This window comes from Cervus canadensis, chromosome 28 (genome assembly GCF_019320065.1).
Source record: "Cervus canadensis isolate Bull #8, Minnesota chromosome 28, ASM1932006v1, whole genome shotgun sequence".
NCBI lineage: Eukaryota > Metazoa > Chordata > Mammalia > Artiodactyla > Cervidae > Cervus > Cervus canadensis.
In genome coordinates, this window is record NC_057413.1 from 23,386,547 (window position 1) to 23,412,818 (window position 26,272).

Sequence of the window (26,272 nt, forward strand, 5' to 3'; positions counted from 1 at the left end):
TATATGTATATAAAAATTTCTGTACTCACAACAAGGCAGCACTCTTCTTAGAACTATATAAACATTAACTCATCAATTCTCATAGCAACCTATAAAACAGGTACTATTATTGCCACTTTATAGATGAGAAAACTGAGGCAGAGAGGAGTTAATAAACTTATCTAATGGCAATATTGAATTTGAACTCTGGCATTCCAGTATTGAGCTAGTCCTTCTGATAAATATATTATGCTACCTCTGTATTTTTCCTGAAATATTTTATAAAATTAAAAGGAAAATATAAAAGTGCTACTACATTAACCATGAGAAGTATAAGAAATCTATGTATTAACTGAAACATTTGCTCAGTTATGTCTGACTCGTTGTGACCCCATGGACAGTAGCCCACCAGGCTCCTCTGTCCATGGGATTCTCCAGGCAAGAATACTGGAGTGGGTAGCCATTCCCTTCTCCAGGGAATCTTCCTGACATAGGACTCAAACCTGGATCTTCTGCATCCCAGGCAGATTCTTTACTATCTGAGCCTCCAGGGAAGCCCAACAAATTCTTAGATAATGTAATTCTGTAAGAATTTGGTTCCAGCCAGAAGTCTTAACTTAAGAAGGTTTAGGTAAGTTCAGTAGTAAAAACTGAAGGGTGTTGATACCTTGGTCCCTCTTCAGTACTGACAACTTGCAGTTCTCCCTGACAGCTCTGCCTGCCTGACCTTGAAAGTATGCACACACTTAAGATGGGAAATGCAGCGAGGAGTGAGTGTGTATGTCATCATAACTTTTCCTCTTGAGTTCTGAGCAAGGAGTGAGCTCCAAGAACATCAACTCAGTGGGGTAGATTCTGAGTGGCTGTGTTGATCCTGCTTTATGTTCTTCCCTATCACTCCCCAACACACATCTCCCTTCTCTGATGGGCAAGCTAGCTTCTCTTCTTATTACAATTTCTTCTTGAGGCATTCTTTGGGCTAGTTCCTAGGTCCAGTGACCTTTCAGAAGCTACCTGGGGAAGTTTACATAACCAGAAAGACAGAACCAACTTGTTGGACTTGGTCTGCTCTTATCCACTCGTCCAAATTAAGGTGCGTATCAACTATCTCGAGGTCACCTCAAAACAGGAGGTTCCCATGGGATAAGGATGTAATGGAAATAAAGATCAAATAAGAGCCTACTCTGTGCTCAGCCAGTCCCAGGAATTGTATGCGCATTATCTAATTTAACCCCCACTACATTCCTGGGACAAGGGGGTGGTGGAGGAGTGTTACAGAGGACGAAATGAAAGTGGGGAAAACCAGAGGACTTGGCAGGATCACCGAGTTCATGAATGGGGGAACTGGTATTGAAAAGAAGTGTGCGGGCCCCAAAGCTGCTGTCTTTCCCTCTGCTCTCTTGCATTAACAATTTGACTGTGTTCTTCACCTTCAGGCAGCCTTACAAGTCTCAGGTTAGCCTGGGGCTGCCAGGATTTTGAATGCGGTAGAGAATGAGGAACTTTTTTTGAGTTGACCTACTACACATAATATTACATATACATTTACAACACATTTATATTTACAACATATTATATATATAGCAATGCATATTATAACACACAATATATACATTTATAATACAATGTTTTATATATATACAGCATTACATATTATAAATTCATATACAAACCCATATATAGTATATATGAATTATATGTACTATATAGAGATTTATATATGAAATACATAGTAGTATATATTTAGTGGGCTTCCCTGGTAGCTCAAATGGGAAACCCACTAAATACGTATCATTTACATATTATGTAAATCCATACTATATATGGATTTGTATATGAAATGTATAATAGGCAATGCTATATATATTATACGTAACATTGTGTTGTAAGTGTATATTTTTGTTGTCGTTTGGTCACTAAACCGTGTCCAGCTCTTTGCAATGCCATGGACTACAGCACTCTTTCCTTTCCTTTACTATTTCCCATTGTTTGCTCAAACTCATACCCATTGAGTCAGTAATGCTATCCAACCAACTTTTTCTTTGTCACCCCCTTCTCCTCCTGCCCTCAATCTTTCCCAGCATCAGAGTCTCTTCCAATAAGTTGGCTCTTTGCATCAGGTGGCCAAAGTACTGGAACTACAGCTTCAGCATCAGTCCTTCCAATGAATATTCAGTTGATTTCCTTTAGGATTGACTAGTTGGATCTCCTTGCTATCCAAGGGACTCTCAAGAGTCTTCTCCAACACCACAGTTCGAAAGCATCAATCCTTTGGCTCTCAGCCTTCCTTGTAGTCCAACTCTCTATTATGTGTTTAGTACTCTATACTACTATGTATTTTGTATATAAATCTCTATATAGTCTATATAGTATTATGTGAGCGAGTGAGTGAAAGTCGCTCAGTCGTGTCTGACTCTTTGCAACTCCCTGGACAGTAAGTAGCCTGCCAGGCTTCTCTGTCCATGGAATTATCCAGGCAAAAATACTGGAGTGGGTTACAATTCCCTTCTCCAGGGGATCTTCCTGACCCAGGGATCGAACCCAGGTCTCCTGCATTGCAAGCAGACTCTTTACCATCTGAGCCACCAGGGTCTCCTCTCATAATATTGTGTAAATGAAAAAATTATATGCTGTTTGTTAATTATATATAATTTTTCATACATATAATTAATTTTATAGGTAGTAAACAACATATAAATGTGAATTATTAAATTTAATACAGTTTTAATTTTTTAAATAGTAAATATCTACATATATATGTAACTTAACATTAACAAAACATGGGAGGTGGGTTACTAATTTTTAGGAATGTGAAGGAGTCCTGAAATCTAAATGTTTGAGAACCACTGTTCTAACCTGTTCTCTGATGTCTTAATTTCCCACCTGGATTGGTAAGTACTTGAAGGCAAAGGTATAACTGGCACAAGAACATTTTTTGGTTTTATTCTTTTTTTCTCACAGTCGTTTGTGTCTTTTTTATCAGACTTCTCACACTGTATGATAATATGCTTGTCTGTGTCAGTCTCACCACATATAATTCCTTAAGACAGACACTTTGCTTGGCTGATCTCTGCCTTTATTATCTCTTCTGGTGTCCTTTGCTTAACAAGTGCTTAGTAAGTATATGAGAAAGGCTCATGCATGCAATAGTGATGAGCTGGGAACTAAAAAGCAAAAGTATGTCCTAATAAACCTACCAAAATTTGTATGCCCTTGTTTCCTCCAAAATAGTCATTGTGTAAGGCCCTGTGTTTATTCTGATTAAGGCTACTTCCCCATTTGTATTTTCATCTTGTGCCTTATAATTGCCTTCATTAGAGGCCTAAACTGAGGTATATCTTTCTGCTATTGATCAATCATTTTGAGTGTAGTTCTGACTTTTTGAAATCATTAAAAGTTATTTGAAAACAAGCTTGAAGAATAAGGTGCCTATTAATGCCCTAGTTTCTTGTGTCACTTTAGGTGATTCTAACAGCATTTCCCAAATGTTAGGTAAATATGTTTTGCAATGGAATGTTCCTTTTATAATCCTCTCCATGTATTTCTTGAGCTTCCACTATGTGCTTTACTACTATGGTTCTCTGTGGAGTGTATTTTGATAGTGTGTCAGGGAATAAGATATAGAATCTTTAGTCTCAGCCTAAAGTCTCCTTGGTGAGTCAGGAAAAAGCAGGTTTAATCACTCCTAGCTGGGGCTTACAACAAGCAGACAGAACTCTATTCTGGCAAAGTAGAAGGAGGAGGTGAAAGAAAAATCGATTGTCAGTCCCTGATCCAAACACCTGTCCCAACCACTCCTTTCACTCTCCTTTGAGTGCATCTTGTTGTTTGAGCCTCTCTCTCCATCTCCATTTGCACTTGACAACCTGCTTTGCATCTTTAACTTTGTCCATCAGCTTTCCAGACCCAAAGAAGATGAAACGAAATTAGCCAACTAGTAATATTCAGGATGTGTGTAAATACAAGTATACACAATTTATTGCAAGGCAGATATTTACCTCTGTCCTCAATTGATGGCTGGCTGTCTTGAAAACATCAATTTTGAGTGGAATGACACACCCTTAATCTGAATTTTCCCTAGAGCTAATTTTAGTAGGACCTTTTTTGCTCAAGGGCTTGTTCAATCTCATTTCAAATCCTGAGACTTCCTGGAACATCTATAGGCTCTAAGGTCACTTTAAAGCAAATGGTCAAAAAATTTTGTATCTTCCCAACTTTTAGAATAGTTTCTAAAGATTCTGATTCGGAGCATGTAGGACAAACTAAACAAGTGTCAAAGTATAATTTTCAAAATATGACTCTCATACAAAGACTTGCATAGTGATCTTGTACATGGATCAAAGAATGATTTAAGTATTAATGACAGAACTAGCAGAATGACAAAGGTAGGTCAAAGCAGGATACAGGGGAATGAAATATGTTCAGGGCAAGAAAGAATGCTGGAACCCTGAAAGATCAGATACAAAATTGGTTAATGTCTTATTAGGCAATACAATCATAACTATTGGGGTTATCTTTTCTACTAGAAAGAATTCACTTGCATCTCTACTCTACAAAATCCTTATTAATGTATCAATCTTCTACAAGGAAAGGTCTAATATTATATAATCTGAGCCTAATCAAAAAGTAAATATTAAGTCAATGTTACCTTTTCTAAAGCCATGCTGTTCTGTATGAAATTGTCAGTCATATGTGGTCATTGAGCACTTGTAATACGGCTAGTCTTGTAATATGGCTAGTCTGAAATTTAATAAATGTAAAATACACACCAGAGTTTGAAGATTTACCCTATTAAAAAAAATAGAAATGGTCATATTTTTTGAAATATCAATTACATGTTGAATAGTAGTTTGGATATACTGAGTTAAGCAATATACATTATTAAAGTTAAATTTATCTGTTTCTTACTTTTTTCATTGTGACTATTAGAAGGTTTAAAATTATGTGTGTGACTTACATGTCCACATTTTATTATATAACATGGCCTTAGAGCATTACATGAACCAGACATGGACTCGTGGAGAATTCTCTAATACAGCTTGAAAAGACATGAAGAAATATCTTTGTTTTTTACTTTTCTCAGTACTAGTTACAGGGATCTAGAGAAAAGCTATGTGTTTTTCTGCCTTCTGACCTGGACTATGTGGCCAGGAAGTTAGGATCGAGAATTTGAGTGGCTGGTGTCTGGTTCTGGACTTTAGATTTCCATACAGAGATGTGATTTGATTGATTAAACCTGAGTAGTCATATCAGAAAACTGAATCACAATAATCAAATTTACAGGTTGCTGATTTGCAAAAGCGAAGTGAAAGTGGTTCAGTCCTGGCCAACTCTTGGCGATCCCGTGGACTATACAGTCCATGGAATTCTCTAGGCCAGAATACTGGAGTGGGTAGACATTTCCTTCTCCAGGGGAATTTCCCAGCCCAGGGATCAGACTCAGGTTTCCAGCATTGAAGGTGGATTCTTTACCAGCTGAGTCACCAGGGAAGCCCGATTTGCAAAAAGGGACACCAATTTCTACTGACAGGAGGTTCAGTGACCTAGTAATCAAGACTCTACATAGCTCTTTTCCTGCTGGTTATGCACCCTTAGCTGAGTTTCAGATGAAGAGGCCGCTCACTGCACATGGAATCAGAACAAATTGCATGTTCTTGTTTTATTTTTTTGCCAAAATATATTTGTACGATGAAGGTGCTTTAGTTGTTCATACACTTTCAATGATTTCTTACAATTCCTATCCCCAAAGTCACACTGATGGATGGCAGGTCTAAAGTGATTTTCTATGGTTGCTAATTCACCCATCACTAATCTTATTAGATTGCTAATACCCAGAGGACATGACCAGTAGTAGACATAGTTTCCAAATGTTGAAAGAATGTTATTCAGTGAAATCATGGGGTTATCCTTAGTCTAAAAGAATATGCCTTATGTTTCATTCATCACTGAACTTAATTTATCACATTTTTCGATTATCACATCTAAGACTGATGTCTTTAGTACATACTTCCATCTAGATGTAGCAGTATAGTGAACTTCAGAATAGTATACATACAGTCAGTTTTAGAGGGGATAAAAGGTGAGCTTATCAGCAAAAAGTGACATAATAATTTATTTGTTCTAATACTTTTCCTCTATTTCTGTTTAAACTTTTGTCATTTCACGATCTCTATTTAAAATCTCTAGTTTATCTTAAAAGTCAAAAGTGTCTTGTCAGTTGCTTTATTTCCATCTATATCTTTGAGTTCCCAGTTAGAAAGTGTCCTGTGCCATGACATGTGTTTAGATATTGTTACTGTAAGTAATCTAGAATTTTCATGTGCTGAAATTCATTTCTTTATTACAGTATACAAAAATAAATAAATGCTTGCTTTCTTTGAAAACTGATCATCTAAATGTCCCTCACTGTTAAGTCTATTGAGGGTTATTTGTAGCCTTAAGAGGGTCTTCTTTCTTCCCTGATTATCCCTATTCTTGAGGGTCAGACCCCCCGCCTTGCACAACCCAGAAGGGAACCTGAGTGCTTTTAAAAAACAGCCCAATTTCTCGCCTTTGGAGAAGTGAAAAGAGTGCCCCGCCCCCATCTATGAAAAGAGGGATTTGATAGAGTTTCAATGTCTTCAAATCAAAGATTTAAGTCTCTAACCCTCCATCACTCAGGACCCCCCAAGGCTTACGAACCCCCTCCCATCCCGCTCTAACTGCTTTGGACTGGCCCCAGAATCCTGGTCCCAGTCCACAGTTCCTGTGGGTCTGTACGCAGAATTCACAGAAGACCTGTGTTACTTCCCTTGCGAAGAAACAGAATTATGGTGAAAATTTAGGTGGAAACCATTTCGTTTTTGGTCCCAAAAGAAGAGAAGCATGTGCCCAACCACCCCTGAGAAAAAGAACTTTGAGGGGCAAAGGAGCGAACAGGTAATTTAGAAGAAAAACAGAAAGTGGTCTCCGACTGCCCAGGACTTCCCTAGGAGTTGGGGGAGTTGGGGACGCCTGGACGCGTAGTGTTTGTGATTGTGAACAAAATAAATGGAGAGCACGAAGCCTGAGGCTTCTCGGATCCTTTCCTGACCAAATTCGGGTGATTTGGTGTAGGGTATTTTAATATTTTCCCCCTTTTGTGAAGTAGAACAAACACAACTTGGGCGCATCGCGGCGGCTCAGAGCCTGCCAGCCAGGCGGGCGACCGGAGCACCAATCAGCGCGCGCCTGCGCTCTATATATACGGCGGCCCGGCCCAAGCGCAGCTTCATCGGCGTTTTGCCACTAGTACCCGAGTCTTAGATCTTCACCATGTCGGAGACTGCTCCTGCTGCTCCCGCTGCCGCACCTCCTGCGGAGAAGGCCCCAGTCAAGAAGAAGACTGCCAAAAAGCCGGCTGGGGCGCGCCGGAAGGCCTCCGGGCCCCCGGTGTCCGAGCTCATCACCAAGGCTGTCGCTGCTTCCAAAGAGCGCAGCGGCGTGTCTCTGGCTGCGCTCAAGAAGGCACTGGCTGCCGCCGGCTACGATGTGGAGAAGAACAACAGCCGCATCAAGCTGGGTCTCAAGAGCCTGGTGAGCAAGGGCACCCTGGTACAGACCAAGGGCACCGGGGCTTCCGGCTCTTTCAAGCTCAACAAGAAAGCGGCCACCGGGGAGGCCAAACCCAAGGCGAAGAAGGCGGGCGCGGCCAAGCCCAAGAAGACTGCCGGGGCGGCTAAGAAACCCAAGAAAGCTACGGGCGCGGCCACTCCAAAGAAAACCGCTAAGAAGACCCCGAAAAAAGCAAAGAAGCCGGCCGCAGCTGCTGTGACCAAGAAAGTGGCCAAGAGCCCCAAGAAAGCGAAGGCCGCCAAGCCCAAGAAAGCCGCCAAGAGCGCAGCGAAGGCGGTTAAGCCGAAGGCTGCTAAGCCCAAGGTTGCCAAGCCCAAGAAGGCTGCACCCAAGAAGAAGTAGGTTGTTAACCGTCTGCTTCTAAAACCCAAAACGGCTCTTTTCAGAGCCACCACTGATCTCAAAAAGAAGAGCTGTATACTTTTTTTTTGGACTATGTGTGCTTAGCCTCTAGACTTTTAAGGGTAGGTTTGCGCGGGAGTTAACAGATGGGTGGCACTACTCGAATAGCAGTAAAAACAGGGGAGCGGTTGCTGTGAGGTTGCAGAGTTTGAACCCATTCCTGTCGGTTGCCACTTGGCCTGCAGTGTCTTCTGTCAATCTCCTGGTCAGCAGTTGAAAGCGCTTTCCGCAGGCTTGCGTACTTGGGATTTCCGCCGGCCCCGCCCCACTCCTGTGAAGAGCAAAAACAACCACCGCTGAACTCAGCCAGTTTCTTAGTCTTATGGGATATTACGATTGGACTAAAAACTCTTTTCAAAAGTCCCGCCTTGCTCGCCGGTTGGCTCACTTCTCCAGCCTGTGATTTTTCACCCTGTTTTTAATTGGATGGTGAGTGTCCTCCACCCGCGGTCTCTAATGTTTTGTTTTTCTGTTGGGTTAGCCCTATTTGCTTGATAGAGAAAGGTGTCGTATTTCGGACATTTTCCATGTTTTCCAAAGTCAACTTGCTGTCGTGGGGGCGTTGGTATTCCACCCAGGCAAAAGGGTGGGTATTGACGTACTCTGGCAGTATGGAACATTTGAAAAATGCTACAGCGGTGGCAGTGATTCTTCCATCAGAAGCAAAGCGGGACCAGGGATCTTTCTTTCTGTTTCTTGCACTTTTTAACATTATAAGCAAATGTGTGATGATTGACAGCATCAAAAACAACTTTTAGTCGGCCATTTTGTCCTGGCCGGTCAGTCAAGGATCCTCCTTTTCGGGAACTTCAACATCTGAAAATCGTAGATGCTTTAAACGCCTTTTTGTGCAATCCAAATGTTTCTACGCTAAGCAGTAAAAAATGTATATTGGTAAAGTTTTGAAACGTGTTTATATGGGACGGGGTGGCGTTTTTAATAAAGGACTTTTGTTTTCATTAACAGCGTTGTATGTGGGTTCTTTCATTTTCAGGGCCTTTCTCCCGGGTAGAGAATTTCTCAAAAGACCGTTTACCGGGGCAGGGGCTTCTGCAGAACTGCAAAAGTTGCTTCTCTTGTTTTTCTTTAAAGCTCTTGTGAATGCCATTTTGTGGTATAAATTTGGGTTTATATACAGTTGATGCTAACACTGAACGTTTCCTGCAACTATATTTGCATAAGTGAAAGATGTTCTTTACTTTAAAATAAAACATATTCATCAAAAACAAATATATTCTCTAATAAGGCTGGAAGGGAAGTTCATTCACAGAGAGCTAAGTCACTGAAAATCTCATTTTACCTAGTCTTTAGGTAACTTTCAACAGTTCTCCGTTTTATCCAAGTTCTTAAATTATGTTCCCTTCATTCACAGTGGTTTCCATAGTTGACTGACGGGTCTAAAAACCCATTCATTTGAATCTAAAAATTAGCTAGTTTAACAAAGTCTCTTGTCACAATTTGGCTTATAAAACCTAAACTTTAACATTATTAATATTTTCAATATTCACTTATTATAGAATATTGAGAACAGCATTAATATACTTAAATTGGTCAAAATGACTGATTAGCCAGAAATGGCAATGAATACTGCATAAACTGCTGACTGATAATTGAAAATTCATGAAATCTTCATGTATGCTAAAAATGTAACATAAAGGTTCCTTGTAAAGCATTATTCTATTTTTTTCTATACATACTCAGTGCTTTCATGGCTGAAAAAGTAAATATTACTTCCTCTGGGCAATGCTCTAGGTATCATATTTTCTATACTTGGGGGAGATATAAAAGGTAACTTTGTGTTCCAAATCCATGCCAAAGAGAAACAGGTCCAGTACTAGATATGATTACATCATTAAAGAATTTCAGAAGGGAACAGGGATTTAGGGCACAGTGGTAACAGCAATAATGTTTTGAGGTAGCTTTTTTTTTTTTTTTTCTCCTTTGGACATGCCATAAGGCAAGTGGAATCTTAGTTCCCTAACCAGGAATCAAACCCATGCCACCCTGTAGAGAGTACAGAGTTTTAACCACAAGACTGCCAGAGAAGTCTCAATATCTGGCATGTCTTGAGCACTAATTTACAAGATGCCAAGCATTGTTGCTGAGCACTCTTCATTTATTTTCAAACACATTCTTGCCACAGGGCTTTGAGGTAGGTGCCATTATTACTGAGGCTTGGTCACATTAAGGACATAACTATTTACTTTCTGATCAGTAAACCAGTATAATAACCCTCCATGAAGAGTGCTGTTCCTCAGAAATATGGTAAGAGCTACATATGTCTTGAAAATTTTTCTAGTAGCCACATTTTAAAAAAGTAAAACAAGTAAATTCATTTCAATAATATTTAACCCACTAAAATAAAAATATTATTTCAACAATAAGGTTAAAATATTAGGAGATTTTTTAATTCTATTTTTCATACTAATTCTTTGAAATGTGGCATGTGTTTTACACTTCAGCTCATCTCAATTTAGACTAGTCACAGTTTTCATGTGCTTAATAGCCCCAAATGGCTAATGGTTACTGTTTTGAACAATATAGCTCTATAGTAAATACTGAAAGGAAGACACAAGAGAATATTTACTCTGGAGTAGAATTTAGACATTTCCAAGGAAATAATTATGCTGACCTTGTCCTGAAGTCTAAGACTAAAGATCATAAAGTACACTCGGTTATTCCTAGGACCTGATGTTTCTTCTGGTCATCCTGCCCACCGCATCTCATACCAGGCTTCTGACCACAGGAATCTGATAACAGATTTTAGCAAAAGCCGGGCCACTGCAGGCCCTCCCTGTTCATCCTGAGGCAGCCCAATCTCCAGGAGTTTCTGTTGAGGAGGAAACTAGGTCTGATCATCCATTTTTGCATAATCTTATCAATCAAAAATATTTAGTTTGGGTTTGGCGTGAGACTTCCTGGCAAGGACAACTTCCTCCTCTATTAAATAGATACAGTGAGAGAACTTGCCTTTCAGTGTTGTAGCAAGTGTTATATACAATAATTTAGGTCAATTAGATTATGCAGTACTTGATCCATGGAAAACTATCAGTGTTAGTTATTAGACTGATTCTTCCAAGGAATCCATGGTTTTATTTTCTCCCTTGCAAAGGGACCTCTCTAAAGGTGGTGATATTCAGTACAGAGTGGATCAGTAACACCTATAAAGTTGTCCCAGCGAACTTACCTGGACTGAAAGTGTTCCCATTGCTCAGAGTTGACTTTCAATACCCTCAATGAAGTTTCTCCTCCTGGTACATTTCTTTGACAATGGTACCATCATCCAAAGAATCATGCAAAGCAGTGCTCTATCCCAGATTACTGAGTCTCATCCAAGACCAGTGATTCTCAACAGGGTACTCTGCTGAGGTACGCTAGAACTGAATAGTAGGAGGGCGGGGAAGGCCATATGTAATTTGGAAAAGCATAGCCAGTGCTGAGAGGCAGATTTACCCTGAAGATATGAAACTCAAGTGTCAGACTCTGTATTTCCAAGGCCCTGGAAGGGGCCCCTGGGAGTATAGTCTGTTCACTTGCTCTCATTTAAAGAAATTCTTTTAAATGTTGGCATGTTTTAATTAAGGCTGGTTAAAACCTTTATTTCCACTCTTATGTTCTCTTATGTTACAATTCACCTTTGTCTGATTATGTTGGGATATTGATGAGAATATTTAGGACTTAAGAACATTTACTGAATCTAAGTTTTGTTTGGGGTTAATGAAATATATAAAGTGATGTGTAGATTTGTTCATATATAGTTCACTTGATGTTAGCCAGTCTAAGAATGTCTTCAGGGCATACTACTTATCACCGACAAAAAGTGAATAGTGAAATTGTTAGTCACTCAGTCGTGTCTGACTGTTTGCTACCCTATGGACTTTAGTCCCCCAGGTTCCTTTGTCCTTGGAGATTCGCTAGGAAAGAATACTGGAGTAGATTGCCATGCCCTGCTCCAGGGGATCTTCCTGACCCAGGGATAGAACCCAGGTCTCCTGCATTATAGGTAGATTCTTTACCATCTGAGCCACTGACAAACTCACCTAAATTATTGGTAAGAAATTGGACTAAATGTCATTTATCCGTGTGCCCAATAATGGGAGTGAGTCCATAGTGGAGAACTGAGATGTGAAATGTATAAAGTAGAAGCTAGTCTTTGAAAAATTCTTCCAAATTTGAAAACTCACATATGAAAATTTGACAGAGGATTTTCCAAGTTTGAAAACGAGCCTTAAAGCATTACTTGACATTACTTGTAGTGCTTTGAAGCTGAAATTCTTCTAAGTTATCAAGAGGATAAAACAAATTGTGATCAATCATCTTAAGCGAATACTGAATTCTCTTCCCACTGTTGACAATATACTCTACAGAAAATATTGAACATTTTCCTTTAAAAATGGAACCAGAGTATGCAGTCAAAAGTACAAAGCATTATAGTTTTGTATTCAATTTAATATGTGGCATTTTCCTGAGTTTTGTACCAGCTACAGTTCTTTAAAGTTTTCCCATCTGCTTTGTAACTCTGTACTTATAGTCACCACGTTGTATCACCTGTAGGCCTCAGCAATCGGCCTATTCCATTGGGTACATTATACCTATATACACGTCAATATTTTAAATGAATATTTAAATGAGACCTTAAAACTTAGTTAGCAGTGACATTTCTCTAGACAACTTTATTAACCTTAACCTCTAAGGTTTCTGCCTTTTCGTAGTTTCTAATTCCTGAGTGTTACAGTTACTTTAGGTGAAATTGTGGGTGGCTCTAAAAAGAGCCTTTTGTAAGCACAGAGAATAAGACAACTTTATGCCCTCTCCCCGCGGATGCGGCGGGCAAGCTGGATATCCTTAGGCATGATGGTGACGCGCTTGGCGTGGATGGCACACAGGTTGGTGTCCTCGAAGAGCCCCACCAGGTAGGCCTCGCACGCCTCCTGCAGCGCCATCACGGCCGAGCTCTGGAAGCGCAGGTCGGTCTTGAAGTCCTGCGCGATCTCGCGCACCAGCCGCTGGAAAGGCAGCTTGCGGATCAGCAGCTCGGTGGACTTCTGGTAGCGGCGGATCTCGCGCAGAGCCACGGTGCCGGGCCGGTAGCGGTGCGGCTTCTTCACGCCACCAGTGGCCGGCGCGCTCTTGCGGGCCGCCTTAGTGGCCAGCTGTTTGCGCGGCGCCTTGCCGCCGGTGGACTTGCGAGCAGTCTGCTTAGTACGAGCCATCACGAGTGATCACAAGCCAAACGTCTGCTACAAGCGAAGCTAGTTGCCTTTAAATATAGTTGGAAGCATTCTGATTGGTCTCGAAATTTTTCAAAAGTACCGCGCGATAAAACCATTGGCTAAAATGTGACCGGAAGAGACCGGTTAATTACGAGAGAATCTGATTGGATGAATTACTTACGCACGTATTTTCTATGTCTTTTTTTTTTTTTTAAATCTAGGCTATGCGAAGGAATTTTCCTAAATTGTTTCATCTTATTGCAAACTTTAACGTACATAACGAACCATTTAGACACCATGTTAACTTTTGATTCAGTATACGAGTGGAACCTAATATTCTTAATTCTTGACACGTTCTCAAGGTTGTCCGTATTTCTGGTCCAATCCTAAATTGAGTACAATTGTCCTTTCTCCCCCACTTTGGGTTAGCTTTAAATCTCTACCTACCAGGACTACCACTTTCTAACTTTGGTTATCAGATCTCCCCTAATTCCGAGTTTATATTCTGTAAAACTACATGCCAGGGTCCCTGGGTGGATGATTTAAAAAATCACATGCATGCAAAGGTGGAATTGATGACATATATACACTGGATGCTGATAAACTCCAATCGGGAAAAAATTTAAAAATCTTGAAAGCAAAGGCAAGAGAAAACTAATCTTGGCAAGAGTAATTTCTTTGGTTTTTGTTATCCTCAAGGTTAAGTACTGCTCTAGTTTCCTTTCTCTTTATAAAGGCCCTTGTGGATTACAGAGGTTTCACCAGCTATACCCTAAAACAATGCTTGTGGAACTTTTCCGGACTCTTTGTTTCAATGTCACTTGTCCTTTTGCAAACAGTTAACCACACACAGCATAACGTGGCTACCAGCTTTTTTAATGAAAATATGGATGGCTCTGAGAAGAGCCTTTAGGCAGCTGTTTCTTCTTTTGTCTAGGCTTTACTTCCCCTTCGGCTTGTGGTGACTCTCGGTCTTCTTTGGCAGCAACACCGCCTGGATGTTGGGCAGGACGCCGCCCTGAGCGATGGTGACTTTGCCCAGCAGTTTGTTGAGTTCCTCGTCATTGCGAATGGCTAACTGCAGGTGACGCGGGATGATGCGGGTCTTCTTGTTGTCCCGGGCCGCGTTGCCCGCCAGCTCCAGAATCTCGGCCGTCAGGTACTCCAGCACCGCTGCCAAGTACACCGGAGCGCCGGCTCCAACCCGCTCGGCATAGTTGCCCTTACGGAGCAAGCGGTGCACTCGCCCGACTGGAAACTGTAAGCCAGCCCGAGAAGACCGAGTTTTGGCTTTAGCTCGAGTTTTGCCTCCTTGTTTACCACGTCCAGACATAGTTACTTGCAAAACCCTACAAAACGTCTGAGCACAAGAGTAAACGCTGAATGACCAAGGCGTGGAAAAAAACTTTTTTTAATAGACGGTAGAGGGACGCGGGAGCTAGGTTTCCTATTGGTCAAAAGTACGATGCTTCTCTATCCAATAGAAAGAGAAAATGTGTATCCCTTATTTGCATAAACCACTCCCTCCAGACCTTAGTGAAATTCTACTGGTCTTACCCAATCAAAAGTGAGACGTCTCCATTCCTCATTTGCTTTGGAGCACTATAAATAAATGGTCTTTGAACTCAGCCTACTTATCTCAATTGTGGAGGCTGCCGTTTAACATTTCTAAGACAAAAAGAATGCCTGAGCCATCTAAATCTGCTCCGGCTCCTAAGAAAGGTTCTAAGAAAGCCATCACTAAGGCGCAGAAGAAAGATGGCAAAAAACGCAAGCGCAGTCGTAAAGAGAGCTATTCTATTTATGTGTACAAGGTTCTGAAGCAGGTCCATCCAGATACTGGCATTTCGTCTAAGGCCATGGGTATCATGAATTCCTTCGTGAATGACATTTTTGAGCGCATCGCGGGCGAGGCGTCACGCCTGGCGCATTACAACAAGCGCTCGACCATCACATCCAGGGAGATCCAGACGGCCGTGCGCCTGTTGCTACCCGGGGAGCTGGCCAAGCATGCTGTCTCTGAGGGTACGAAGGCCGTTACCAAATATACCAGCTCCAAATGAGTGCCTGCAATAGGCACTTAATCCAAAGGCTCTTTTCAGAGCCACACACTTTATCGAAGAAGGACTGTAACTGCCGTTTTTTTGCGGGGTAAATGCAATTCTGTCCTACTGACTAGATTTAAGCACCTACTCTAGTGAGGTTAATAGTTGAAGCAATTTTGGAACTAGAACCGCTAGTTACTTGAAGGGTCTCTTGGCATTAAAGAGACATTCCTCAAAAGACAACATTCTCCCGTTTCCCATGGACTAAACATCCAGATGCTTGGAAATGCTCACTCTTTCCGCGAAGCCTTTTAAGATTTTTGATGATGATTAGAATTTTCCTCCGGGGTAAGGAAGTGGTTCGGGGATTTCAGAGTGCCGATCCTCAGGGCATCGTTAAGGCAGGTTGCCTTTTCAGGGTAGGTTGCGGGGAAGGTCAGTCAGTGGGGTTTTCTCCCTGAGCTTGAACTCACCCTGGTATTGGGGAAACTAAGCAAAATCACCTGTCGCTTCTTTAGTAAGCCGCAGACACTTATTGGGTGTTAACTCAACCTTGCACCTCAAAATTGCACATGAGTGAAATGAGATTTTCTAATTTCTCATTATAATTATTTAGTGATGGAAACAGTCAGTGTAAAGCCGTTTCCATTTTTCTTGCATTCCTGATATCTGGGTTCCAGTTTCCTGGGTAATTTACCTTCCTGGGATGGCACTAGAAGGGATTGAAAGTGTGGCACTCCCAACTCAAGTAGGGGGAAATGGTTTGAATTTCCTGCCCCCCCACCACCGCCCATCTGGTGCCACCTCATTTGCAAACTAGGAGGGCCCCAGGTGGAAAGGAAGGTGTGCTAATTTTTCTTGGGAAAATTTTTAAAAGAAAACCTACTCCAAAAATAATCCTGATAGGAAGGGCCTTGGGTGTGGAAGAGGAGTCAGGGGGGCTGGATGAGGGGAAGAGCAATGAGAAGTCAGCGGTTGACTGCATAATAAAAAGGTGGGGGAAAGTCTTTTCCTTTGGTTTATGAGCACCATATTTAGGTGACATACATCAGTGTGTTTGGATAAGCAGATTAAAAACATGAAGTAGAATTTCTCAAAAAGATCACTTTTAAACTTTAAATGAGCTTTTCCCAGATCCCACACAAATTCGGTGACTGCTATATGAGAAGACTTTCCTGTCTCAGCATACACAAAACAGTTGTGAAACAGAAGCTTAGAAGTTACAATTCTTGGTTTTTAGTTGTAACACCCTCGCCTGATCTCTGGGGACAAAAGAAAAAAAGATTGAACTCAAGCTGCAGTTTAAGAATTGCTCTCTGGAGGGATGAGATCTTGGTGGCAATATAAACTCAGCCTCTTCAAAATTATCTCCTGGTGTAGAACTTCTTAACATTTGCCTGCTCACTTGCTTCTATCTTCCTGCTCCTTTTTCCCTCCTTTCTTCCTAATAATTGATATTTTACAGAACTATATACAGTCAGCAAAAACAAGACTGGGAGGTGACTGTGGCTCAGATCATGAACTCCTTAGTGCCAAATTCAGACTTAAATTGAAGAAAGTAGGGAAAACCACTAGACCGTTCAGGTATGACCTAAATCAAATCCTTTATGATTATGCAGTGGAAGTGAGAAATAGTTAAGGGACTAGATCTGATAGAGTGCTTGATGAGCTATGGATGGAGGCTCATTACATTGTACAGGAGACAGGGAACAAGACCATCCCCAAGAAAAAGAAATGCAAAAAAGCAAAATGGCTGTCTGAGGAGGGCTTACAAATAGCCGTGAAAAGAAGAGAAGCAAAAAGCAAAGGAGAAAAGGAAAAATATACCCATTTGAATGCAGAGTTTCAAAGAATCGCAAGGAGAGATAAGAAAGCCTTCCTCAGTGATCAGTGCAAAGAAATAGAGGAAAATAATAGAATGGGAAAGACTAGAGAGCTCTTAAAGATAATTAGAGATACTAAGGGAACATTTCATGCAAAGATGGGCTCAATAAAGGACAGAAATGGTATGGACCTAACAGAAGCAGAAGATATTAAGAAGAGGTGGCAAGAATACACAGAAGAACTGTACAAAAAAGGTATTCACGACCCAGATAATCATGATGGTGTGATCACTCACCTAGAGCCAGACATCCTGGAATGTGGAAGTCAAGTGGGCTTTAGGAAGCATCACTACGAACAAAGTTAGTGGAGGTGATGGAATTTCAGATGAGCTATTTCAAATCCTAAAAGATGATACTGTGAAAGTGCTGCACACAATATGCCAGTAAATTTGGAAAATTCAACAGCGGCCACAGGACTGGAAAAGGTCGGTTTTTACTCCAATCCCAAAGAAAGGCAATGCTAAAGAATGCTCAAACTATCGCACAATTGCACTCATCTCACACGCTAGCAAAGTAATGCTCAACATTCTCCAAGCCAAGCTTCAGCAATACTGAATGGTGAACTTCTAGATGTTCAAGCTGTATTCAGGAAAGACAGAGAACCAGAGGTGAAATTGCCAACATCCGCTGGATCATCAAAAAAGCAAGAGAATTCCAGAAAAACATCTACTTCTGCTTTATTGACTATGCCAAAGCCTTTGACTGTCTGGATCACAATAAACTGGAAAACTCTGAAAGAGATGGGAATACCGGACCACCTGACCTGCCTCCTGAGAAACCTGTATGCAGGTCAGGAAACAACAGAACTGGACATGGAACAACAGACTGGTTCCAAATAGGAAAAGGAGTATCTCAAGACTGTATATTGTCCCCATGCTTATTTAACTTATATGCAGAGTATATCATGAGAAGCGCTGGGCTGGATGAAGCACAAGCTGGAATCAAGATTGCTGGGAGAAATATCAATAACCTCAGATATGCAGATGGCATCACCCTTATGGCAGAAAGTGAAGAACTAAAGAGCATCTTGATGAATGTAAAAGAGGAGAGTGAAAAAGTTGGCTTAAAACTCAACATTCAGAAAACTAAGATCATGGCATCTGGTCCCATCACTTCATGCAAATAGATGGGGAAACAATGGAAACAGTGGCAGACTTTATTTTGGGGGGCTCCAAAATCACTGTAGATGGTGATTGCAGCCATGAAATTAAAAGACGCTTACTCCTTGGAAGGAAAGTTGTGACCAACCTAGACAGCATATTGAAAAGCAGAGACACCACTTTGTCAACAAAGGTCTGTCTAGTCAAGGCTATGGTTTTTTCAGTAGTCATGTATGGATGTGAGATTTGGACTATAAAGAAAGCTGAAAGCAGAAGAATTGATGCTTTATAACTGTGGTGTTGGAAAAGACTCTTGAGAGTCCCTTGGACTGCAAGGAGATCCAACCAGTCCATCCTAAAGGAGATTGGTCCTGGGTGTTCACTGGAAGGACTGATGTTGAAGCTGAAACTCCAATACGTTGGCCAGCTGATGCGAAGAGCTGACTCGTTTGAAAAGACCCTGATGCTGGTAAAGATTGAGGGCAGGAGAAGGGGATGAGAGAGGATGAGATGGTTGTATGGCATCACCAACTCAATGGATATGAGTTTGTGTAAACTCTGGGTGTTAGTGATGGTCAGGGAGGCCTGGCGTGCTGCAGTCCATGGGGTCGCAGAGAGTTGGACACGACTGAGCAACTGAACTGAACCGATACCCTTAAATGAAGCCCAAACCAAAATCTGGGCCTCCTAATCTCAAAGGTAGGCCCTTTTGACATCTGTACAAATAAATACATGGCTGATCTTTAACAAGCAAAAAAAATAAGTTACATGACTGGACTTCAGGCTAGCCTTCAAAACTATAGTAGAGGAATGATGAGAAGCCAAAAGTAAAATTAATACATCTCCCCAGTTAATACATCTCCCCAGTTAATTCTGATGAGCTACCAACTTTACTCATTAATGTGTGACAGGGAAGAGGCAAAGTCTTCCACCATGTTGGAACTGTGACTTTAACCTTTGCTTTTGTGGCTTGTTTTCAGAATCACTAAAAGGATGCTGTCTATAGCTGTAAGCAGACCCGTTTGAGGAAGGTAGTTATCACCCTAGGTAACTACAGTATAATTTGAACTAGGACTGTAGACATGGCCGATTGTTAATTAAAATTCTTTTCTGGGTCTCACTCTTTCTGTTTGGTCCAGCAAACATTTGTTTACAAAACATTTGTCCTTTTTCATTTTACTGTGAATTGCCTTCCTGCCTTTTGAAGTCCCAAGCCCCTAACCCCTAATCTGACATGGCATAGCAAGCCTCAACTGTGTAACTTGTCCTTGGGTCTAATTTTTATTTTATCCAACCCCCAAATGAAACTAAATTGGACTTTTCCCTGTTAATCAGTCTCATACCAGTTTAATTCTTAGATCAGCTTGAAGAACCTAGAAGGGTAGAGGAAACTTTTTTCTTCCCCAAGGACCACAAGGGCACATGATGTCATCATCTAGAACACAGATACTGAACACTGCTCAGCAAATATATGTGAATAAATGCTGAATGTACATCTCTCTTAAATTCTCTTGATCCTTCTGATTCACAGTGATTTTTCTTCTCCCTGGGCTCTTATAATATTTATTGTTTAAAACCTTCAGTTTTAGATGCAGACTATGCTCTACTATTTAAACTTCAGGTATACAACCTCCTGCCTCCTCTCCCCTATACTTTTCAAAATAGTATGAAGTCTTTGAGGTAGCATCTATCTTTTTACAACTCCCTTATGGGTTTTGAAACATTTCAGACACTCGGCCAGTGTTACTGATGTGTATTGCTGCTGTCCATGGTGAAGATAATAAAAAATAAAAAAGAAGTGAACATTGCTGAGAAAAAGTCATAGGAGTCAGAAGACTTGAGAGAAGGTAAAAAAGAAACTCTTCTTGGTTGCCTGGATCAAAACATAGTTCTCTGACTGAATTGGTTTAGGAGCAATTTTTTCCTAACCAGGTTCCTGTTCCTTTTACCATCTTGCTTAGGAGTTAGCAGACTTACAGGCTCGAGTCCTCAAAAATTCCTGAAATGAGAGTCCACATCCATCTGGGCTCCATCTATTTCTATTTCAATGACCATTATAAGAAAAAAATGGCAAGATTTCACTTGGCAACTTCTCAATTTTAGGTTCCTCGACATGAAAGCTTAAGACCAAAGACCCTGTACTAATATTAATATAGTAGTCTTCCAGTATATACTGTAATCTCATTTTGAGTTATTTATATGCTATGGGAGTTGTTTGTTCTCTCATTTCTTAGGAGTCCGGAGACTTACGTGCGGCAGTTTTTAGTACTCTTAACAGCAAGAAGTCCAGTACGATATGCAGGATTATGGGGTTTTCTGAAGTAATTAGTGTCCTTCCTGTGGGAGCCAAGTGAGAAAAAAGGGAAGGTGGGAAGGTTGGGAGTGGCACTGGGGAATGATGAGTTTTCCAGCCACGAGTTTGGAATCCTTGGTCCCATTAAACTCAGTGTTATTTAGCCAAGGCAAACAAACTGCGTCTCTCAGTTTCCCGTTCTCTAAAATGAGGACAGGTCTCTACATGCCTCCCAGGTGATCCTGGAAGGCCTCATAGGTAAGTTGAATGAAATAGAACTTTTTACTGTTCAGATAGTTTAAGTCTTGGGCCAAGACAAAAAACTATTATTTCCTCTTCTTCGTTTTCCCTATTAAAGAGTTAGAAAAGAGAAAGAAACACTGAGCATACTAATACTTATCTCTTAAGTATTATCTTTACGAAATTATTCTGCATTTATTCCTTTCTAAAAATTATGAGTCACAACCCCAATAGCTAAAAATTCAGAACAATGAAAATAGCCATTCCTGCTTCTTTTAAGAACAACCTTTTGACAAAACCAAATAACTCCATTATTACTAGCATTAAAAGTCCATCAGACTGGATGAGAAAGCCGTGTATGCAAATGAAGGACACAGGTTCCGATTCTCCATAGGTTCAGAATAGTAACCAATGGGAAGAGTGAACAACTAACGTCTCCGTAGTATACTTTTATTAGTACTTTTTTCAGAAAGTTTTTGTCACTAGACAGAAGTTTTGTATGCAAATGAAGAATGCAGATTCTGCTCTCCCATTGGTTCCTTAATGATAGCCAATGGGAGAATAGCACAAGCCTACCTCCAGTTAGTATAAATACTTCTCTCGCTTTTTCGTTCTACTTATTTTCTGTTTGCTTTTTGTCGTGAAGTACTTTGCATCGTCATTTAACAGATATGTCAGGCCGTGGTAAACAGGGTGGCAAGGCTCGAGCTAAAGCCAAAACCCGGTCTTCGCGTGCTGGGCTCCAGTTTCCAGTGGGCCGCGTGCACCGCCTGCTCCGGAAGGGCAACTACTCCGAGCGCGTTGGGGCCGGGGCCCCAGTATACCTAGCTGCGGTACTGGAGTACCTCACGGCCGAGATCCTGGAGCTGGCGGGTAACGCGGCGCGCGATAACAAGAAGACCCGTATCATCCCGCGCCACTTGCAGCTGGCCATTCGCAACGATGAAGAGCTCAACAAGCTGCTCGGTCGTGTGACCATCGCTCAGGGTGGTGTGCTGCCCAACATCCAGGCGGTGCTGCTGCCCAAAAAAACTGAGAGCCACCACAAGGCCAAGGGCAAGTGAAGTGTCCACGTTCCCAGGGCACTTTTACTTTGTTACCCAGGAAAAGTCAATATATACAAAGGCTCTTTTCAGAGCCACCCACTTTCTCCACATACAGAGCTGTTATACTTTTCAATTATGCCCATGTGAAGGTTGTAATATTACGCCAGAAATCCCAAATAGAGAGTGTTTTCCTCACTATCCGAGAAAAATTTCAATCAAAATGTTTGCGAGGAAGTTTTAACAAAAATCACACGAGTTTAAATTGGCCGGTTAAACTCAGTTGAATCAGTTTCTAGTCAAACAGTATTTCCTTAATTCCAGCGGTGACGTGTGACATGTTTTCCTCACTTGGAGAGAGAGTTTATTAGCGAAAGGTTCTGAACTCTTAACCTTAAACATTTTTTGTTGATGTGATGAAACACCCAAACCCTCTGCATCTAGATTCCATTTTATAAAAGTATGTTATGCTGAAACAGTTGAGAGTAACTTACAGATCATTGGTACTTCAAAAGCATCTTGATTGTGCACAATGTTCGTGTTACACCCGAGAAAATCTGTCATTTTAGATGTAGCCTACCTACTCTTTCTAAGCACTTCCATAATAATCTTTTGGTGATTGTACTTTAAAAAATCAGTCGGCAGTGTCAGTGTTGCTTTGTAATTACTTTGCTGTATATTTTAGAAGTGAAAGGGTAAATAAAATGAAGTCAGGCTATTGGAGTTGCTATGGTAAAAAGGCAGGTTTATTCACCAACCGGAAAAGCAGCTCTGGATTCTTCCGGGCAGACAGGCAGAGAAATGGACCAATCAGAGCAGGGCGCGGGTATTTTTGAATGTTCTTGAGTCCAATAGTTGTTCGCCTGGCTGTATAAAAGGAGGGCGGCTGCCTGCTTGTCGCTGGCGTTTGGAGTAGCAGTATCATTTCGTCCTTTCACATGGCTCGTACTAAGCAGACTGCTCGCAAGTCCACCGGCGGCAAGGCGCCGCGCAAGCAGCTGGCCACTAAGGCGGCCCGCAAGAGCGCGCCGGCCACTGGTGGCGTGAAGAAGCCGCACCGCTACCGCCCCGGTACGGTGGCTCTGCGTGAGATTCGCCGCTACCAGAAGTCTACAGAGCTGCTGATCCGCAAGCTGCCGTTCCAACGGCTCGTGCGTGAGATCGCGCAGGACTTCAAGACCGATCTGCGCTTCCAGAGCTCGGCCGTGATGGCGCTGCAGGAGGCGTGCGAGGCCTACCTGGTGGGGCTCTTCGAGGACACCAACCTGTGTGCCATCCACGCCAAGCGCGTCACTATCATGCCCAAGGACATCCAGCTTGCCCGCCGCATCCGCGGGGAGAGGGCGTAAACATGTTTTTTATTTGAGTGCCAACCTTCAACCCAAAGGCTCTTTTCAGAGCCACCCACAACATCAAATCAGAGTTGTACCACAAGAGATAAGGATTAAACCCTACTCCCAGAAAGCTGTAGCAGAGCGGAACTCCACCCCACCGTCGTCCTCTCCCTTCCTCCCGCAGCCAAGTAAGCCTTGGAGTTGTGTGAGATGAGGATCTAACCGTATTCGCCTTCCAGTTAGTTCTCCAGGTCTAGTTTCTTGTAATTTGGAATTAGCATAATCCATGTAATGCTCGGCTTAGTACGTTGGCTTCTGTAACCCGGCTTGTTTGTTGCGTCAACCAGTTGCCAGAGATGGCCCTGAAAAATTTAAACTGCAGTCCCGACTGGGAAAAGGATAGAGGACATGTTCTCTTTGCTTAGCTCCCCTCATCCGCATGAAAGCTCTGCGCCGCAACACCTCCCTACCACTCCCCCTCCCGCTCCTGCCACAGCTTGTATAGAAAACTGGCAAGTCCTGAGTTGGGTGCTCTGTCTTTGGAGATGATTCCGCTAGGTCCTCACTGCTGTGAAATAAACAGTTTTTTCTAATACGCTGGGGCTTCCCTGATAGGTCAGTTGGTAAAGAATCCACCTGGAATGCAGGAGACTCCGGTTCGATTCCTGGGTCCGGAAGGTCCCCTGGAGCAGGTGTAGGCTACCCACTCATATTCTTGGGCTTCCCTGGTGGTTCAGCTGGTGAAGAATCCACGTGCAATGCGGGTAGACCTGGGTTGGAAAGATTCCCCTGGAAAGGGAACGACGACCTATTCCAATATTCTGGCCTGGAGAATTCTGGCCCTGGTCCTACACAGTCCATGGGGTCGCAAATAATCGGACACGACTGGGCGACTTTCATTTTTCTTGGGCTTCCCTTGTGGCTCAGCTGGTAAAGAATCCGCCTGCAATGCGGGAGACCTGGGTTCAATTCCTGGACTGGGAAGATACCCTAGAGAAGGGAAAGGCTACTCCAGTATTCTGGCCTAGAGAATTCCATGGACTGTATAGTCCGTGGGGTCGCAAAGAGTCCGTCACGACTGAGCGACTTTCACTTTCTGATCCCCCGAGTGCGTGTTGCTTGTCTTCCTGTAAGCCAAATATCTGCTGTAACACTGCTGTAGCATTTTGGTACATTGGCCGGGAAACCGACAGCCGCGCTGGCCCCTTGTGCCACCGTTGTCGAGAACTGACGGAAGCTCCGCTATCTCCGGCCCCCGCGACGGGAAGGATGGCGCGCCACCAGTGATGTCACTGCACTCTGACCCTCGTCGGGCCCGGTAGCAGCAGGCCGTTGCCGCGTTCAAGCAGACTCCAGGGGAGGATTCAGAAACTTTTGCCAGGGCCAGACGTCTGATGGGGTGAGTGTCCCCGGGGACCCAGGGCTGAGTTCAGGCCCACCTTGACAGAGGAAGGGGAGACTGATCACCTCCCGCAGCATGGAGTGCTGCCCAGGATAGGGAAGTCTCCGTATCAGGTGTCTGGTGTGCTAGCGTTGTATGTCTATCTGTGTGAGTGACCGTTCTCCACGGCAATAGCTGTGGAGGCTGAGTGGGTCCTAACCTGTGGTTTCTTGGTGACCTCACACGGCTCAGGGTAGGGTCAGGTCCTACAGGACATTGTCCCTCAGTGCGGGCCTGTGAGGGGTTTATTATACTGACAAGGGGAGGAGGATGAACAGGGCTTTATATACTGACCTGCTATAGCTAAGAGGTACCCAACGTCCCCATAAAGGGAGTGTCCAGATTGACGAAAGCAAAAGCATTTTTGCTTGTTGTGGAACACCATTCCAGGGTGGGAACTCACATATTGGGTAGTTCCAATTCAAACTAGACTGTATGGTTAAAAATAGTAGGGAAGGATTCTCTGAAGATTATGGTGTAATATTGAGTTCTGGAAAATTGTGCACTATGTGCACCCTAGAGTGGCCCTCGTTTGGGGTCGGATGGCCCTCAGAGGGCACTTTAGATGTGCCCACTGACCGAGCAGTGTATATAGAGTCATAACTGGAGACCCTGGCCAGCCAGACCAGTTCCCATGTATTGACCAATGACTGGTTGAAAATTGCTCAGTTGAGGCCTCCATGGGTTCGGTTCTGTGCTACAAGTAAGGGAAAGTGTAACGTCCTAGTAGCCCAACCAGAAAGAAATGCCCCACACCAGAAGAAAGAGCCACCTATTCTCCAAGGAGAGGCTGAGGACTCACCACCAATAGTGCCACCACCCTACCGGATCCTGCCCCAGCAGGATCCAGGGGAACCCTCAGGATGAATGGCGTCGGCGAATGAGAGAGAGAGAGAGACAAAGCTCGGGGCTAAGTCTGAAGTTTATTTTTGAACGGCTCTTTTATACCCTTAACAACATCTTTGGGGGGAGTGCATATTGCTTACACACAGGGCATCTCAAAACATTACAGCAACTTGACCTTCAACAGAAACTGGATGTCACCCACATACTTTTTCGTTCACAAGAGTCTTTCTTATCATTTGGCCTTCAGGCCTGCTAACATTTAATGGCTTGCACCTGGTGTGACTTAAGCAACTTCAGTAGCCGACTCTGTTTTTCTTATAATTAATCTATTTTCTTTCTAATAAGCGTCATCTCTATGGGAACTAGATAGGATTACATTTTTACAGAACAGAAATGCGAAGGACTGTAGAAACAGCAGATATGGCACAAAACAGGCTCTTAGTCTAAAAGTTAACCACCTGCAAGAAGTCGCCAACTAATCTCTATCTAAAGTATTTTCTATTAGGCACATTTGTGGCTATCATATTTGTGGAGCTTTTCTCACCCCATGAAGGGGCCTATGCTTAATAGTTTCTTTTGTTAGCGTACTGTGCTTAGGATGTTTAGAACAATCAAGAGCATTTTTTGCAATGAGAGCACATATTTATCACACAAGCCAGAATGCCAGCAAAATGTTTGAATGGAAGCATTTCCTTCATCTCTGGCCCCTTCATAGGGTACCAGCGTCTAGAAGATTTATTAATTAGGGTTTTAAGTTGGTCCTCATTCAGTGAAAGAGGAGCAGGAGAGCTCTAGGCAGGCAACACAAGAATCTGCAACAGGGCAAGCAAGAACAACAGCAGAAAAAGGGGGGAGGATAC

General features: G+C 42.5%; 5 protein-coding genes across 5 annotated transcripts; 4 read left to right on the forward strand and 1 right to left on the reverse strand.

Moving 5' to 3' along the window:
• Positions 1 to 7,217: 7,217 nt before the first annotated feature.
• Positions 7,218 to 8,937, forward strand: H1-2 (H1.2 linker histone, cluster member). Its single transcript, XM_043449416.1, has one exon. The coding sequence runs from the start codon at positions 7,273 to 7,275 to the stop codon at positions 7,912 to 7,914; it is 642 nt and encodes a 213-aa protein (XP_043305351.1). The 5' UTR covers positions 7,218 to 7,272; the 3' UTR covers positions 7,915 to 8,937.
• Positions 8,938 to 14,067: 5,130 nt separating this feature from the next.
• Positions 14,068 to 14,835, reverse strand: LOC122429185 (histone H2A type 1-like). The gene has a single exon (XM_043449428.1). The coding sequence runs from the start codon at positions 14,518 to 14,520 to the stop codon at positions 14,128 to 14,130; it is 393 nt and encodes a 130-aa protein (XP_043305363.1). The 5' UTR covers positions 14,521 to 14,835; the 3' UTR covers positions 14,068 to 14,127.
• Positions 14,819 to 15,267, forward strand: LOC122429191 (histone H2B type 1-B). The gene has a single exon (XM_043449433.1). The coding sequence runs from the start codon at positions 14,870 to 14,872 to the stop codon at positions 15,248 to 15,250; it is 381 nt and encodes a 126-aa protein (XP_043305368.1). The 5' UTR covers positions 14,819 to 14,869; the 3' UTR covers positions 15,251 to 15,267.
• Positions 15,268 to 21,359: 6,092 nt separating this feature from the next.
• LOC122429184 (histone H2A type 1-B) lies at positions 21,360 to 21,887 on the forward strand. Its single transcript, XM_043449427.1, has one exon. The coding sequence runs from the start codon at positions 21,420 to 21,422 to the stop codon at positions 21,810 to 21,812; it is 393 nt and encodes a 130-aa protein (XP_043305362.1). The 5' UTR covers positions 21,360 to 21,419; the 3' UTR covers positions 21,813 to 21,887.
• A 794-nt stretch (positions 21,888 to 22,681) lies between these two features.
• On the forward strand, positions 22,682 to 23,194 carry LOC122429178 (histone H3.1). Its single transcript, XM_043449421.1, has one exon. The coding sequence runs from the start codon at positions 22,730 to 22,732 to the stop codon at positions 23,138 to 23,140; it is 411 nt and encodes a 136-aa protein (XP_043305356.1). The 5' UTR covers positions 22,682 to 22,729; the 3' UTR covers positions 23,141 to 23,194.
• Positions 23,195 to 26,272: the final 3,078 nt, after the last annotated feature.